The following is a 16,495-nucleotide window of genomic DNA, read 5'->3' as shown; positions in this document are numbered from 1 at the left end:
TGATAAATTCTTATAAAATTTATGTTTATATGGGACCATTAACTATTACTAAACTTCCATTTAAAAGAGCAAAACAGAGACAATGTACCCAGATGTCTTCAAAAGAAATTAACAAACATATGAACTGTTACAACATTTATTGAAATTAAATCCACAGGAGTTGGAAGAATTTCATCGCACTAAAACAATCACACATTTATCAACCACATGACCAAAAGCAGGAGTGTGGCCTGATCTTAGGTAAAGATTATGATCATACAACCACATTGTGAATTAAATTCTTTTGCGTAATCTCAACATAAACATGAGTTATGCTGTACATCACATCATTTATCAATCACACACTAGACTGTAACAAGAAAAGTTGCACCGATTTTAATACATGCAGTAAGACGCCCTAAACTGTGCACAAATCAATGGAATGATAGTTTATATTACAGTCAAAATCCATATTACAGATTTAATTTCATCATACAAACAAAAAGTAGTGAAACGGCATCAACAGACAACAAAAAACAATTACATTTCCTATTTACTAGACATAAAGCTCGGCCTCAAGGGCAAGAATAAATATATGGTGTAATCCCGGAGGTCTCATTCAAAGAGCAGGTCTTCATCGGCCTCTTCGGCCAGCATGTTCGTGGGCTCGGCGCTCGGGCCCAGTTGAGCCAAGCGTTTAGCAATCTCAAGCTCAGTCTTCTGACGGAGCTGTTTCTTCTTCTCCTGGATCTTCTTCAGTCTGTGAAAAGGAAAAGCAGAATGCGATCGTGTTATTGCATCAGTCTTTCATGTGAATTTTCCTGCAGGATCTCACCTGTAGAATTCTTCACGCTCGCGCTCGTCCAGCTCTGTGATGATGTACGTGAGCGTGCGCTCAATTCGAGGGATAATCACTGAACGGGACAGACACGGAGCAAAGGAACATTAAGCAACAAATACAAACATCAGACGGTCAAGGTTATTTTAAATCATTACTCACCGTGCTCGATGGCATTAACACGGCGGTTTGTGATCTTGATGGCTTCGTCCAATGTGACGAATGAGGTCTAAGAGTGAAATAATAACCAAATGTATTCCCTTGTGCAAGTAAATATAAGCAATAACAACAGTGAAGCTTGTAATGAACAAAATATGAAGTGTCGATCATCACCTGCAGAGATGCCAGCTCTACAAGAAGCTCAACTGCTTTCGCGTAGTTCCTCTTCAGTCGAGACACCTGCTCTCCACCCCGGGCCAGACCCGTTAACTCATAGCCTACAGATGACCAACTAGTTAGAAATGGTAATACATTTAAAATGTGACATTTTGGTAAGAAATGCACGTAATGCTTACTGTCTCCACCCTCCTGATAATGCTCAAACACAGGCAGAGTAACACCTGCGCACAAACACACAGATAAATCACATGACAATCGATCGAAGACCCTCTTCGTCCCCGTTCAAGAAAAAAAGGAGCACAAACCTGCAACATTGTCCCGTTTAGCTCGGACCTTCACCTGGGCCTTATTCACGTTCTGAATGACTGTGGTACTGATGAGACAGAAACGAAGGTGAGCGGATGGAGGAGCATCAACACCGTGAAAGCCATTGATGGTTCACTTTGAATACCTGAAATCTCCAGCAGCAAATTTGGCCTCGGCTAAAGAAAAGGCGGCTTCTCTCATCACTTCACCCATCAGTGTCTTAGTCTGGAAGGTTCAAAATGTCTCAGAAATGTACATCCGATCTATTTCAGTAATAGGTCATCTGAATGTTTATTTCAGAGTATTACACAGCGAAGGAGAAAGCTCACAACAAATGGCTCGACATTTTACCTCAATGATTTTTCGAAGAATTTGGCGAAATCTCATTGAAAGAGCATCAGCTTTCTTCTTCAGCAAACTCCGACCGGTCTGAGCTCCTTTCAAACGAGCTTTCATGATGGACTGAGCCCTGATAAAACAATCACATGTATTTCCCTAACATGAGCACTTTTAACAATAGAGAATGAAGGAAAATACACTAGTCACGGAATTAGCGAACACACACAAATACATGTACACATGGTCCAAACAACACAGTTATTAAACTGACGTCATCTAATAACATTAAATCATGTTTATATTATCATTAAAGCACACAAACGCCATAGTATTAGCATTTTAAGTGTAAAGTTTATTTCAGTTGTGTGCAGCAGATAGTAGCTCACGTGACTGTGAATAGCATTACTTCCCCTTCAAAAATGACAGTCGGATTTTAAAGACTCGTTTCACTTCTTATACATTATAAACACGCGTTTAACGTGCTGCTGTCGCTATAAACACGCGTTTAATGTGCTGCTGTCGCGATAAACACGCGATATGATCGGACTGGATGACGATATACTCACATTCTAGAAGGGAAAATATCGATGCGTTCTTTCGCTGACATCTTCACTCGCTCGCGCACACGCTAGATCAAACTAGTGACGAGTCGACGTACCGAGCGTTTAAATAGATCGAGTTATTTAAAATCACGATTAAACGGTTAAAGTAACATCGACGTGACCCTCATAGTCGAGATACAGGACGCAGAATGATGATCAGCTGACTGAACGGTCACGTGACGCGTCTCTCGGCGAAGTCACGATTAAACATAAAAGTCCAAATGGGACATTTCATATCGCCAAAAATAAATTGGATCGTTTCAATGTCTTATATTATTATACATTCAAGCTGGAGTAAAAATCGTAGTCTGAAAGTCTTTCATTGTCTTTATAAATTTACAGAGCTAGGTTATTAAAAAGTGAATTGGACAGACTATTATTTTCTTATAGCTGTCACGTCGGGAGGAATCCCACTCGTTGACGTAACATTTGAGCGACTGCATTTTTCTATCTTTAAAAAAATAAACGTTAACAATTTGTTTATAATTTATATTTAAGGTGCCGAGGTGATCAACTTTTATTTTGAATTGTGGTGCACGGCGAGAGTGAGTTGACGCAACTTCCCGCCGGTGTTCACGCTTTCCTGACTGTAGATCAATGGCCAACTAACAGCCGCAGACATACGACACTTTAAACATCATTTCAAGAGTTTAAGTCAGACGTTTGAACTCCCGTTAGGTGAGATTGTGTTACACACACACATACGGTTTCATTTTACACATATTGCACAGAAATATTTACTATATTAGCGTTGTAGTTTCTGCTGGCAGACAGCATGTGCGCCGCATGAACTTCAGGATTTACTGCAGTGATGTGTGTGTGTGATTGATGTGTTTACTGCAGTGATGTGTGTGTGATTGATGTCTTTACTGCAGTGATGTGTGTGTGATTGATGTGTTTACTGCAGTGATGTGTGTGTGTGATTGATGTGTTTACTGCAGTGATGTGTGTGTGTGATTGATGTGTTTACTGCAGTGATGTGTGTGTGTGATTGATGTGTTTACTGCAGTGATGTGTGTGTGTGATTGATGTGTTTACTGCAGTGATGTGTGTGTGTGATTGATGTGTTTACTGCAGTGATGTGTGTGTGTGTGTGATTGATGTGTTTACTGCAGTGATGTGTGTGTGTGATTGACGTGTTTACTGCAGTGATGTGTGTGTGTGATTGACGTGTTTACTGCAGTGATGTGTGTGTGTGATTGACGTGTTTACTGCAGTGATGTGTGTGTGTGATTGATGTGTTTACTGCAGTGATGTGTGTGTGTGATTGACGTGTTTACTGCAGTGATGTGTGTGTGTGATTGACGTGTTTACTGCAGTGATGTGTGTGTGTGATTGATGTGTTTACTGCAGTGATGTGTGTGTGTGATTGACGTGTTTACTGCAGTGATGTGTGTGTGATTGACGTGTTTACTGCAGTGATGTGTGTGTGTGATTGACGTGTTTACTGCAGTGATGTGTGTGTGATTGATGTCTTTACTGCAGTGATGTGTGTGTGTGATTGATGTGTTTACTGCAGTGATGTGTGTGTGATTGATGTGTTTACTGCAGTGATGTGTGTGTGATTGACGTGTTTACTGCAGTGATGTGTGTGTGTGATTGACGTGTTTACTGCAGTGATGTGTGTGTGATTGATGTGTTTACTGCAGTGATGTGTGTGTGTGATTGATGTGTTTACTGCAGTGATGTGTGTGTGTGATTGATGTGTTTACTGCAGTGATGTGTGTGTGTGATTGATGTGTTTACTGCAGTGATGTGTGTGTGATTGATGTGTTTACTGCAGTGATGTGTGTGTGTGATTGACGTGTTTACTGCAGTGATGTGTGTGTGATTGATGTGTTTACTGCAGTGATGTGTGTGTGTGATTGATGTGTTTACTGCAGTGATGTGTGTGTGTGATTGATGTGTTTACTGCAGTGATGTGTGTGTGTGATTGATGTGTTTACTGCAGTGATGTGTGTGTGATTGATGTGTTTACTGCAGTGATGTGTGTGTGTGATTGACGTGTTTACTGCAGTGATGTGTGTGTGTGATTGATGTGTTTACTGCAGTGATGTGTGTGTGATTGATGTGTTTACTGCAGTGATGTGTGTGTGTGATTGATGTGTTTACTGCAGTGATGTGTGTGTGTGATTGATGTGTTTACTGCAGTGATGTGTGTGTGTGATTGATGTGTTTACTGCAGTGATGTGTGTGTGTGATTGACGTGTTTACTGCAGTGATGTGTGTGTGATTGATGTGTTTACTGCAGTGATGTGTGTGTGTGATTGATGTGTTTACTGCAGTGATGTGTGTGTGTGATTGATGTCTTTACTGCAGTGATGTGTGTGTGATTGATGTGTTTACTGCAGTGATGTGTGTGTGTGATTGATGTGTTTACTGCAGTGATGTGTGTGTGTGATTGATGTGTTTACTGCAGTGATGTGTGTGTGTGATTGACGTGTTTACTGCAGTGATGTGTGTGTGTGATTGATGTGTTTACTGCAGTGATGTGTGTGTGTGATTGATGTGTTTACTGCAGTGATGTGTGTGTGTGATTGACGTGTTTACTGCAGTGATGTGTGTGTGATTGACGTGTTTACTGCAGTAATGTGTGTGTGTGATTGATGTGTTTACTGCAGTGATGTGTGTGTGATTGATGTGTTTACTGCAGTTATGTGTGTGTGATTGACGTGTTTACTGCAGTGATGTGTGTGTGTGATTGATGTGTTTACTGTAGTGATGTGTGTGTGATTGATGTGTTTACTGCAGTGATGTGTGTGTGATTGACGTGTTTACTGCAGTGATGTGTGTGTGTGATTGACGTGTTTACTGCAGTGATGTGTGTGTGTGATTGACGTGTTTACTGCAGTGATGTGTGTGTGATTGATGTGTTTACTGCAGTGATGTGTGTGTGTGATTGACGTGTTTACTGCAGTGATGTGTGTGTGTGATTGATGTGTTTACTGCAGTGATGTGTGTGTGTGATTGACGTGTTTACTGCAGTGATGTGTGTGTGTGATTGATGTGTTTACTGCAGTAATGTGTGTGTGTGATTGACGTGTTTACTGCAGTGATGTGTGTGTGTGATTGACGTGTTTACTGCAGTGATGTGTGTGTGATTGACGTGTTTACTGCAGTGATGTGTGTGTGATTGATGTGTTTACTGCAGTGATGTGTGTGTGATTGACGTGTTTACTGCAGTGATGTGTGTGTGATTGACGTGTTTACTGCAGTGATGTGTGTGTGTGATTGACGTGTTTACTGCAGTGATGTGTGTGTGATTGATGTGTTAACTGCAGTGATGTGTGTGTGATTGATGTGTTTACTGCAGTGATGTGTGTGTGTGATTGACGTGTTTACTGCAGTGATGTGTGTGTGATTGACGTGTTTACTGCAGTGATGTGTGTGTGATTGATGTGTATACTGCAGTGATGTGTGTGTGATTGACGTGTTTACTGCAGTGATGTGTGTGTGATTGATGTGTTTACTGCAGTGATGTGTGTGTGATTGATGTGTTTACTGCAGTGATGTGTGTGTGTGATTGATGTGTTTACTGCAGTGATGTGTGTGTGATTGACGTGTTTACTGCAGTGATGTGTGTGTGATTGACGTGTTTACTGCAGTGATGTGTGTGTGTGATTGACGTGTTTACTGCAGTGATGTGTGTGTGATTGATGTGTTTACTGCAGTGATGTGTGTGTGATTGATGTGTTTACTGCAGTGATGTGTGTGTGATTGATGTGTTTACTGCAGTGATGTGTGTGTGATTGATGTGTTTACTGCAGTGATGTGTGTGTGTGATTGATGTGTTTACTGCAGTGATGTGTGTGTGTGATTGATGTGTTTACTGCAGTTATGTGTGTGTGATTGATGTGTTTACTGCAGTTATGTGTGTGTGATTGACGTGTTTACTGCAGTTATGTGTGTGTGATTGACGTGTTTACTGCAGTGATGTGTGTGTGTGATTGACGTGTTTACTGCAGTGATGTGTGTGTGATTGACGTGTTTACTGCAGTGATGTGTGTGTGTGATTGACGTGTTTACTGCAGTGATGTGTGTGTGTGATTGACGTGTTTACTGCAGTGATGTGTGTGTGTGTGATTGATGTGTTTACTGCAGTGATGTGTGTGTGATTGATGTGTTTACTGCAGTGATGTGTGTGTGATTGATGTGTTTACTGCAGTGATGTGTGTGTGATTGACGTGTTTACTGCAGTGATGTGTGTGTGATTGATGTGTTTACTGCAGTGATGTGTGTGTGTGTGATTGACGTGTTTACTGCAGTGATGTGTGTGTGTGATTGACGTGTTTACTGCAGTGATGTGTGTGTGTGATTGACGTGTTTACTGCAGTGATGTGTGTGTGTGATTGACGTGTTTACTGCAGTGATGTGTGTTTGTGTGATTGACGTGTTTACTGCAGTGATGTGTGTGTGTGATTGATGTGTTTACTGCAGTGATGTGTGTGTGTGATTGACTTGTTTACTGCAGTGATGTGTGTGTGTGATTGACGTGTTTACTGCAGTGATGTGTGTGTGTGATTGACGTGTTTACTGCAGTGATGTGTGTGTGTGATTGATGTGTTTACTGCAGTGATGTGTGTGTGATTGACGTGTTTACTGCAGTGATGTGTGTGTGTGATTGACGTGTTTACTGCAGTGATGTGTGTGTGATTGATGTGTTTACTCTAGTGATGTGTGTGTGTGATTGACGTGTTTACTGCAGTGATGTGTGTGTGTGATTGACGTGTTTACTGCAGTGATGTGTGTGTGTGATTGATGTGTTTACTGCAGTGATGTGTGTGTGATTGATGTGTTTACTGCAGTGATGTGTGTGTGATTGATGTGTTTACTGCAGTGATGTGTGTGTGATTGACGTGTTTACTGCAGTGATGTGTGTGTGATTGATGTGTTTACTGCAGTGATGTGTGTGTGTGTGATTGACGTGTTTACTGCAGTGATGTGTGTGTGTGATTGACGTGTTTACTGCAGTGATGTGTGTGTGTGATTGACGTGTTTACTGCAGTGATGTGTGTGTGTGATTGACGTGTTTACTGCAGTGATGTGTGTGTGTGTGATTGACGTGTTTACTGCAGTGATGTGTGTGTGTGATTGATGTGTTTACTGCAGTGATGTGTGTGTGTGATTGACTTGTTTACTGCAGTGATGTGTGTGTGTGATTGACGTGTTTACTGCAGTGATGTGTGTGTGTGATTGATGTGTTTACTGCAGTGATGTGTGTGTGTGATTGACGTGTTTACTGCAGTGATGTGTGTGTGTGATTGATGTGTTTACTGCAGTGATGTGTGTGTGATTGACGTGTTTACTGCAGTGATGTGTGTGTGATTGATGTGTTTACTGCAGTGATGTGTGTGTGTGTGTGATTGATGTGTTTACTGCAGTGATGTGTGTGTGATTGATGTGTTTACTGCAGTGATGTGTGTGTGTGTGTGATTGATGTGTTTACTGCAGTGATGTGTGTGTGATTGATGTGTTTACTGCAGTGATGTGTGTGTGTGTGTGTGTGTGTGATTGATGTCTTTACTGCAGTGATGTGTGTGTGTGATTGACGTGTTTACTGCAGTGATGTGTGTGTGATTGACGTGTTGACTGCAGTGATGTGTGTGTGTGATTGACGTGTTTACTGCAGTGATGTGTGTGTGTGATTGACGTGTTTACTGCAGTGATGTGTGTGTGTGATTGATGTGTTTACTGCAGTGATGTGTGTGTGATTGACGTGTTTACTGCAGTGATGTGTGTGTGATTGATGTGTTTACTGCAGTGATGTGTGTGTGATTGACGTGTTTACTGCAGTGATGTGTGTGTGATTGACGTGTTTACTGCAGTGATGTGTGTGTGATTGATGTGTTTACTGCAGTGATGTGTGTGTGTGTGATTGACGTGTTTACTGCAGTGATGTGTGTGTGTGATTGACGTGTTTACTGCAGTGATGTGTGTGTGTGATTGACGTGTTTTCTGCAGTGATGTGTGTGTGTGATTGATGTGTTTACTGCAGTGATGTGTGTGTGACTGATGTGTTTACTGCAGTGATGTGTGTGTGTGATTGATGTGTTTACTGCAGTGATGTGTGTGTGTGTGATTGACGTGTTTACTGCAGTGATGTGTGTGTGTGATTGACGTGTTTACTGCAGTGATGTGTGTGTGATTGATGTCTTTACTGCAGTGATGTGTGTGTGATTGACGTGTTTACTGCAGTGATGTGTGTGTGTGATTGATGTCTTTACTGCAGTGATGTGTGTGTGATTGACGTGTTTACTGCAGTGATGTGTGTGTGTGATTGACGTGTTTACTGCAGTGATGTGTGTGTGTGATTGACGTGTTTACTGCAGTGATGTGTGTGTGTGATTGACGTGTTTACTGCAGTGATGTGTGTGTGATTGACGTGTTTACTGCAGTGATGTGTGTGTGTGTGATTGATGTGTTTACTGCAGTGATGTGTGTGTGTGATTGACGTGTTTACTGCAGTGATGTGTGTGTGATTGATGTGTTTACTGCAGTGATGTGTGTGTGATTGACGTGTTTACTGCAGTGATGTGTGTGTGTGATTGACGTGTTTACTGCAGTGATGTGTGTGTGTGATTGATGTGTTTACTGCAGTGATGTGTGTGTGTGATTGACGTGTTTACTGCAGTGATGTGTGTGTGTGATTGACGTGTTTACTGCAGTGATGTGTGTGTGTGATTGACGTGTTTACTGCAGTGATGTGTGTGTGATTGACGTGTTTACTGCAGTGATGTGTGTGTGTGATTGACGTGTTTACTGCAGTGATGTGTGTGTGTGATTGACGTGTTTACTGCAGTGATGTGTGTGTGATTGATGTGTTTACTGCAGTGATGTGTGTGTGATTGATGTCTTTACTGCAGTGATGTGTGTGTGATTGACGTGTTTACTGCAGTGATGTGTGTGTGTGATTGACGTGTTTACTGCAGTGATGTGTGTGTGTGATTGACGTGTTTACTGCAGTGATGTGTGTGTGATTGATGTGTTTACTGCAGTGATGTGTGTGTGTGATTGACGTGTTTACTGCAGTGATGTGTGTGTGTGATTGATGTGTTTACTGCAGTGATGTGTGTGTGATTGACGTGTTTACTGCAGTGATGTGTGTGTGATTGATGTGTTTACTGCAGTGATGTGTGTGTGTGTGTGATTGATGTGTTTACTGCAGTGATGTGTGTGTGATTGATGTGTTTACTGCAGTGATGTGTGTGTGATTGATGTGTTTACTGCAGTGATGTGTGTGTGTGTGTGATTGATGTGTTTACTGCAGTGATGTGTGTGTGTGATTGATGTGTTTACTGCAGTGATGTGTGTGTGATTGATGTGTTTACTGCAGTGATGTGTGTGTGATTGATGTGTTTACTGCAGTGATGTGTGTGTGATTGATGTGTTTACTGCAGTGATGTGTGTGTGTGATTGACGTGTTTACTGCAGTGATGTGTGTGTGTGATTGATGTGTTTACTGCAGTGATGTGTGTGTGTGATTGACGTGTTTACTGCAGTGATGTGTGTGTGATTGATGTGTTTACTGCAGTGATGTGTGTGTGTGATTGACGTGTTTACTGCAGTGATGTGTGTGTGTGATTGATGTGTTTACTGCAGTGATGTGTGTGTGTGATTGACGTGTTTACTGCAGTGATGTGTGTGTGATTGACGTGTTTACTGCAGTGATGTGTGTGTGTGATTGATGTCTTTACTGCAGTGATGTGTGTGTGATTGATGTGTTTACTGCAGTGATGTGTGTGTGTGATTGATGTGTTTACTGCAGTGATGTGTGTGTGTGATTGATGTGTTTACTGCAGTGATGTGTGTGTGTGATTGACGTGTTTACTGCAGTGATGTGTGTGTGTGATTGACGTGTTTACTGCAGTGATGTGTGTGTGTGATTGATGTGTTTACTGCAGTGATGTGTGTGTGTGATTGACGTGTTTACTGCAGTGATGTGTGTGTGTGATTGACTTGTTTACTGCAGTGATGTGTGTGTGTGATTGATGTGTTTACTGCAGTGATGTGTGTGTGTGATTGATGTGTTTACTGCAGTGATGTGTGTGTGTGATTGATGTGTTTACTGCAGTGATGTGTGTGTGTGATTGATGTGTTTACTGCAGTGATGTGTGTGTGTGATTGACGTGTTTACTGCAGTGATGTGTGTGTGATTGACGTGTTTACTGCAGTGATGTGTGTGTGTGATTGACGTGTTTACTGCAGTGATGTGTGTGTGATTGATGTGTTTACTGCAGTGATGTGTGTGTGTGATTGATGTCTTTACTGCAGTGATGTGTGTGTGATTGACGTGTTTACTGCAGTGATGTGTGTGTGTGATTGACGTGTTTACTGCAGTGATGTGTGTGTGATTGATGTGTATACTGCAGTGATGTGTGTGTGATTGATGTGTTTACTGCAGTGATGTGTGTGTGATTGACGTGTTTACTGCAGTGATGTGTGTGTGTGATTGATGTGTTTACTGCAGTGATGTGTGTGTGATTGACGTGTTTACTGCAGTGATGTGTGTGTGATTGATGTGTTTACTCTAGTGATGTGTGTGTGTGATTGATGTGTTTACTGCAGTGATGTGTGTGTGATTGATGTGTTTACTGCAGTGATGTGTGTGTGTGATTGATGTGTTTACTGCAGTGATGTGTGTGTGATTGACGTGTTTACTGCAGTGATGTGTGTGTGTGTGATTGACGTGTTTACTGCAGTGATGTGTGTGTGTGATTGACGTGTTTACTGCAGTGATGTGTGTGTGATTGATGTCTTTACTGCAGTGATGTGTGTGTGATTAATGTCTTTACTGCAGTGATGTGTGTGTGATTGACGTGTTTACTGCAGTGATGTGTGTGTGTGATTGATGTGTTTACTGCAGTGATGTGTGTGTGTGATTGATGTGTTTACTGCAGTGATGTGTGTGTGATTGACGTGTTTACTGCAGTGATGTGTGTGTGTGTGATTGACGTGTTTACTGCAGTGATGTGTGTGTGTGATTGACGTGTTTACTGCAGTGATGTGTGTGTGATTGATGTCTTTACTGCAGTGATGTGTGTGTGATTAATGTCTTTACTGCAGTGATGTGTGTGTGATTGATGTGTTTACTGCAGTGATGTGTGTGTGTGATTGACGTGTTTACTGCAGTGATGTGTGTGTGTGATTGACGTGTTTACTGCAGTGATGTGTGTGTGTGATTGACGTGTTTACTGCAGTGATGTGTGTTAGGGATGCTCCGATCCGATATTCGTATCGGGTATCGGCGTCGATACGTAATAAAATTCTAGATCGGGTATCGGTGCAATTTGTCACCGATACCCGATCTGACATAAAATTTGTGCTAGACGATGTAAAAGTTCATGGAGACAACAGCGCTTAAACTCTCTCGTGGGCGGCTGCGCATTGCGCAATGTGCGACATCATACGCTAGCAACGTGTGACATCATACGCTAGCAACGTGCTCTGTACGTAGTGCACGTGAACATATAGCAGCGAACAGCATGGAGCGAGCCAAAATATCTGTCATTTGGAGTTATTTTACAACAGCTACGCCAATAAGTTCCACCGCTTTCATTGTTATGGATGGGCAACCGCTGTCCGTCGTTGCGAATAATGGCTTCAGACTCCTTATAAACCACCTGGAGCCGCAGTACGACACGCCGAAGCGTAAATATTTAACTCAACCTTGAACTGTACCGAAAAGTCAAAAAGCAAACACATATCCGAAAAAATTAAAGATGTCAATGCGGTGAGTTTTACAACAGATATCTGGAGCTGCGACGTGTCGCTTTTAAGTTTAACCGCACACTGGTTGGATGAGAATTTTGTGCCACAAAATGCCACGTTAAATGCAACAAACATGTGCAGTTTTACTAAGCTAGCGAAGCTAGTGTTTTATTCATCTGTTTCTGTGTTGGATGTTAAATTTTATTTTCACTAAACTTTAGTTTAGTTAAGTGGACTTTGCTTTAGTGACTAAAGCATTAAAAAGATCTGATTCATGTTATTTTGAATATCGAAAGCAGTAAAGCTTTTACTTTTTTGCTCAATTTCAGCAGCTTTTTTTTGCGAATTGATTTTTTTAATTATTTTTGCACTTTCTTAAAAATTATTAAGAGATTTTGTTTCCATTTATTTATACCCGTTTATCAAGCTAGTGAAGCTGTTGTTATATTCAGCTGCTTAATTTGCACTTTAATTTTGAATGTCTTTTGTCCAAAGATAGTGAACACTTTTGTTTTATTTTTCATTTGTTTTGCACCGGTGCTGGTTTAATAAACTATTTACTAAATTTGTGAATCATTAGTTTGTTATTTTGTTTTACGGGGTCAGGAAATTTATGTTAAGTCGAGCCTGATGTCTTGCACAGCAATGCACATAGTTTATTAAGTAATTGTGCACTTTAAAATTTTTACCTTAGTATCGGATCGGTACTCGGTATCGGCCGACACTGAATCTCAGGTATCGGAATCGGTATCGGAAGCAAAAAAGGTGGATCGGAGCATCCCTAATGTGTGTGTGTGATTGAAGTGTTGACTGCAGTGATGTGTGTGTGATTGACGTGTTTACTGCAGTGATGTGTGTGTGTGTGTGTGTGTGTGTGTGTGTGTGTGTGTGTGTGTGTGTGTGTGTGTGTGTGTGTGTGATTGATGTCTTTACTGCAGTGATGTGTGTGTGATTGACGTGTTTACTGCAGTGATGTGTGTGTGATTGATGTGTTTACTGCAGTGATGTGTGTGTGTGATTGATGTGTTTACTGCAGTGATGTGTGTGTGTGATTGACGTGTTTACTGCAGTGATGTGTGTGTGTGATTGACGTGTTGACTGCAGTGATGTGTGTGTGATTGACGTGTTTACTGCAGTGATGTGTGTGTGATTGATGTGTTTACTGCAGTGATGTGTGTGTGTGATTGACGTGTTTACTGCAGTGATGTGTGTGTGTGATTGACGTGTTTACTGCAGTGATGTGTGTGTGTGATTGACGTGTTTACTGCAGTGATGTGTGTGTGTGATTGACGTGTTTACTGCAGTGATGTGTGTGTGATTGATGTGTTTACTGCAGTGATGTGTGTGTGTGATTGACGTGTTTACTGCAGTGATGTGTGTGTGATTGACGTGTTGACTGCAGTGATGTGTGTGTGTGATTGACGTGTTTACTGCAGTGATGTGTGTGTGTGATTGACGTGTTTACTGCAGTGATGTGTGTGTGTGATTGACGTGTTTACTGCAGTGATGTGACAGACTGCTGTGTTTACTATATTAATATGTGACATGTATGACAGTCAGGTTTTGTAGAGATGCCGGGTCTCAGCTGTCGGTTCTACCAGCATCGCTTTCCTGAGGTGGAGGATGTGGTGATGGTGAATGTTCGCTCCATCGCCGAGATGGGCGCGTACGTCAGTCTGCTGGAGTACAACAACATCGAGGGCATGATCCTGCTGAGCGAGCTGTCCCGCAGACGCATTCGATCCATCAACAAACTCATCCGCATCGGACGCAATGAATGTGTGGTGGTCATCAGAGTGGACAAGGAGAAGGGTGAGTGTCTGACACCCAAACATCGCTGCTCCATAAACATGTTTGTACGTTACAATGTGCATGTTTTGTGTCGTCAGGATACATTGATTTGTCCAAGCGCAGAGTCTCTCCAGAAGAAGCCATCAAGTGTGAGGATAAATTCACCAAATCTAAAACTGTGAGTGTGTGAATATAGTGCATCCTCTTGTCTGTGTCAAATGTGTGTTTCGTGATGTAAGTTGTGATGTCGTGTGCAGGTTTACAGTATTCTGCGTCATGTTGCTGAAGTGTTGGAGTACAGTAAAGACGAACAGCTCGAGAGTCTGTTCCAGCGCACTGCATGGGTCTTTGATGAGAAGTACAAGAAACCCGGATACGGAGCGTATGACGTTTTCAAACAGGCCGTGTCGTAAGTGTCTTAAGATCTTTACACAGCCGAATGTGAATCTCAACGGGATGTGAGATCTTGCGTGTTTTCTTTGTGTGACTCAGCGATCCCTCCATCCTGGACGGGTTGGATTTGACAGAGGAAGAGAGAGACGTGCTCATCGACAACATCAACAGACGACTCACACCACAGGCCGTCAAAATAAGAGCTGGTATTAGCACTTTTCAGTTTTAGCTGTGACACTCCTTATGATTCAAGTTCCAAGAGGAGAATGTAAAGTCCTGTTTATTTCTGACGCACGATCAGACATTGAGGTGGCGTGTTATGGATATGAAGGAATTGATGCTGTTAAAGATGCTCTGAGGGCGGGACTTCGCTGTTCCACAGAGGCCATGCCGGTCAAGGTACATGCTGTGCTGTTTTTGTATAAAAACTATAATATAATATAAAAACTTTTTTATCTTTTTGAAGCAAGGACTTACGTAATGGGACGCCATAAATATCTCTATAAATGTGTATAACAGATCAACCTGATCGCACCACCACGGTACGTCATGACCACGACCACACTGGAGCGCACAGAGGGACTGTCAGTGCTCAACCAGGCCATGGCTGTCATCAAAGAGAGGATCGAGGAGAAAAGAGGGGTCTTTAACGTTCAGATGGAGGTGAAACTCATGTCATCTAGAATAATTCTTTAACAAAAATGTTTTATTATGATCTTTATTTTTATAAATACATTTGTAATCAAATCATTTTAAACACCCTTCACATCAAATGTTTTGTCAAGAGAAATATTGTGTTCAAAATGTTCTTTTCTGTGGGTTTTCTGATGTCTAGTGATATCTGATCTTTTTCAGCCCAAAGTGGTCACAGACACAGATGAGACGGAGCTGCAGAGACAGCTGGAGCGTTTGGAGCGAGAGAACGCTGAGGTGGATGGAGATGATGATGCTGAGGAGATGGAGGCCAAAGCTGAAGACTAGACACTTCTGAAACTCATCCATATGAACCCTTTTATATGGACGCAATCGTCATTCATCATTGAATTTTGGCAAGATTGGCAATTTAAAGTGTGTGTTGTAGCTTCAGCTTGAACCAGTGGCCTTTTAATAACATCAACACGTGACCAACTTCAGTCTGATTCAACATTACAGAGTGAAAACTGTTCACATGTCAGAAGCTGAACTGTCTAGAACATGTCAAACTTCATTTTCTATTTCAACCTCTGTCAGTAAACATCTGGATGATAAAAAGATCAAATTGATGAGTGTGAGTGTTTTGTTTGAAACCAACACAGATTACACTTTAGTTGACATTTAAGGTGATGTTTTTGCTGAACATTTGCAACTGAATATAATTTTTTTATGACTCTGTTTATCATATAAATCAAATGATGGGGCATTTGACAAACAGTGTCTGAAGGAGTTCTCACTGAGCTGTTGTTTTCTTGACATGACAAAATAACGTCTTGGTCTACACCTATTTGTTATTTTATATTTGTTTCCTTTTTCTTTAGACCCTTCGAATAAAATCTAATGTTTAAAATCTGATGACAGAACTTCAACTTAAGAAACGGAAGTAAAGAATCAAATGACAAATGATTATTATTTTAATGCCTAGTCTTTGGTCTTGCACAAATTTAGCTGTGTGCAAGATTCTTATGACCAAAATATTTTTTACACTGGATTTAAATATTATTATAGAAATGTTTGTTTTGATTAGTAAGCAAATTGAGCAAAAGCAAATGAAGAGGTCAAAGACCTTCAGACTGTCATTTACCACAAGTTGTTCGTCCAACAAACAACAGCCTTCTTAAATGTGTCAAAACTAATTCTTTTAAAAGAGCTTGGCATTTAAGATTATAATTCTTATAAACAATTGCAAACTGAAGCTTTAAAACGTATTTCATCTCTTCAAATTATTTTAATGATTCAAATGTTGAAGTTTTTTCAGAATTTGACTGAAATCAATTAATAAAATTGACCCACTTCAACAAAAGTTATTTTCTTATGGTGAAGATCTTAAAATGAATATCAAGTCGTCTTATGATTTTTATAAAGTCGGAACATGTGGTATTTTTCAAATGAATTACATCGGCACAATAACACGAGTCTGGAGGGGTCCTGTCTGGTTACTCCTCAAAAATAGCTTTCTGTATGATAACACCACTGAGCAACTTGGTTGTCAAGCAAAACCTTTTTA

At 41.1% G+C, this 16,495-nt stretch overlaps 2 protein-coding genes across 3 annotated transcripts; one reads left to right on the top strand and one right to left on the bottom strand.

Annotated features, from left to right (window-relative positions):
* Positions 1 to 122: 122 nt before the first annotated feature.
* atp6v1d (ATPase H+ transporting V1 subunit D) lies at positions 123 to 2,593 on the bottom strand. Its single transcript, XM_079474065.1, has 9 exons — positions 2,368 to 2,593; positions 1,814 to 1,931; positions 1,608 to 1,687; positions 1,462 to 1,529; positions 1,333 to 1,377; positions 1,151 to 1,254; positions 980 to 1,046; positions 815 to 893; positions 123 to 739 (listed from the first exon to the last, which is right to left on the bottom strand). Exons 1-9 carry the CDS (start codon positions 2,406 to 2,408, stop codon positions 595 to 597), a joined length of 747 nt encoding a protein of 248 aa, XP_079330191.1. The 5' UTR covers positions 2,409 to 2,593; the 3' UTR covers positions 123 to 594.
* Positions 2,594 to 2,645: 52 nt separating this feature from the next.
* Positions 2,646 to 16,288, top strand: eif2s1b (eukaryotic translation initiation factor 2, subunit 1 alpha b). 2 transcript variants are annotated; one of them, XM_079473955.1, is made up of 8 exons: positions 2,646 to 3,081; positions 13,668 to 13,923; positions 14,001 to 14,080; positions 14,160 to 14,311; positions 14,395 to 14,501; positions 14,597 to 14,694; positions 14,815 to 14,958; positions 15,151 to 16,288. In XM_079473955.1, exons 2-8 carry the CDS (start codon positions 13,683 to 13,685, stop codon positions 15,274 to 15,276), a joined length of 948 nt encoding a protein of 315 aa, XP_079330081.1. In that variant the 5' UTR covers positions 2,646 to 3,081; positions 13,668 to 13,682; the 3' UTR covers positions 15,277 to 16,288. The 2 variants fall into 2 exon arrangements, with proteins under 2 accessions (XP_079330081.1, XP_079330082.1); XM_079473956.1 differs by having other exon boundaries at positions 2,972 to 3,081; positions 13,672 to 13,923.
* The last annotated feature ends 207 nt before the right edge of the window (positions 16,289 to 16,495 follow it).

This window comes from Barbatula barbatula (assembly GCF_947034865.1).
Source record: "Barbatula barbatula genome assembly, chromosome: 15".
NCBI classification, from domain to species: domain Eukaryota; kingdom Metazoa; phylum Chordata; class Actinopteri; order Cypriniformes; family Nemacheilidae; genus Barbatula; species Barbatula barbatula.
Note: the sequence above shows the minus strand (reverse complement) of the source record. Positions and strands in the feature narration are given on the sequence as shown.

Coding starts and splice junctions, on each gene's coding strand:
- eif2s1b (XM_079473955.1), top strand. CDS start 13,683: ATGCCGGGTCTCAGCTGTCGGTTCTACCAGCATCGCTTTCCTGAGGTG. Junction 14,695..14,814: donor CAGAGGCCATGCCGGTCAAG/GTACATGCTGTG, acceptor TGTGTATAACAG/ATCAACCTGATCGCACCACC. Junction 14,959..15,150: donor TCTTTAACGTTCAGATGGAG/GTGAAACTCATG, acceptor GATCTTTTTCAG/CCCAAAGTGGTCACAGACAC.
- atp6v1d (XM_079474065.1), bottom strand. CDS start 2,408: ATGTCAGCGAAAGAACGCATCGATATTTTCCCTTCTAGAAT. Junction 1,932..2,367: donor GATATTTTCCCTTCTAGAAT/GTGAGTATATCG, acceptor TTGTTTTATCAG/GGCTCAGTCCATCATGAAAG. Junction 894..979: donor TGTTAATGCCATCGAGCACG/GTGAGTAATGAT, acceptor TGTCCCGTTCAG/TGATTATCCCTCGAATTGAG.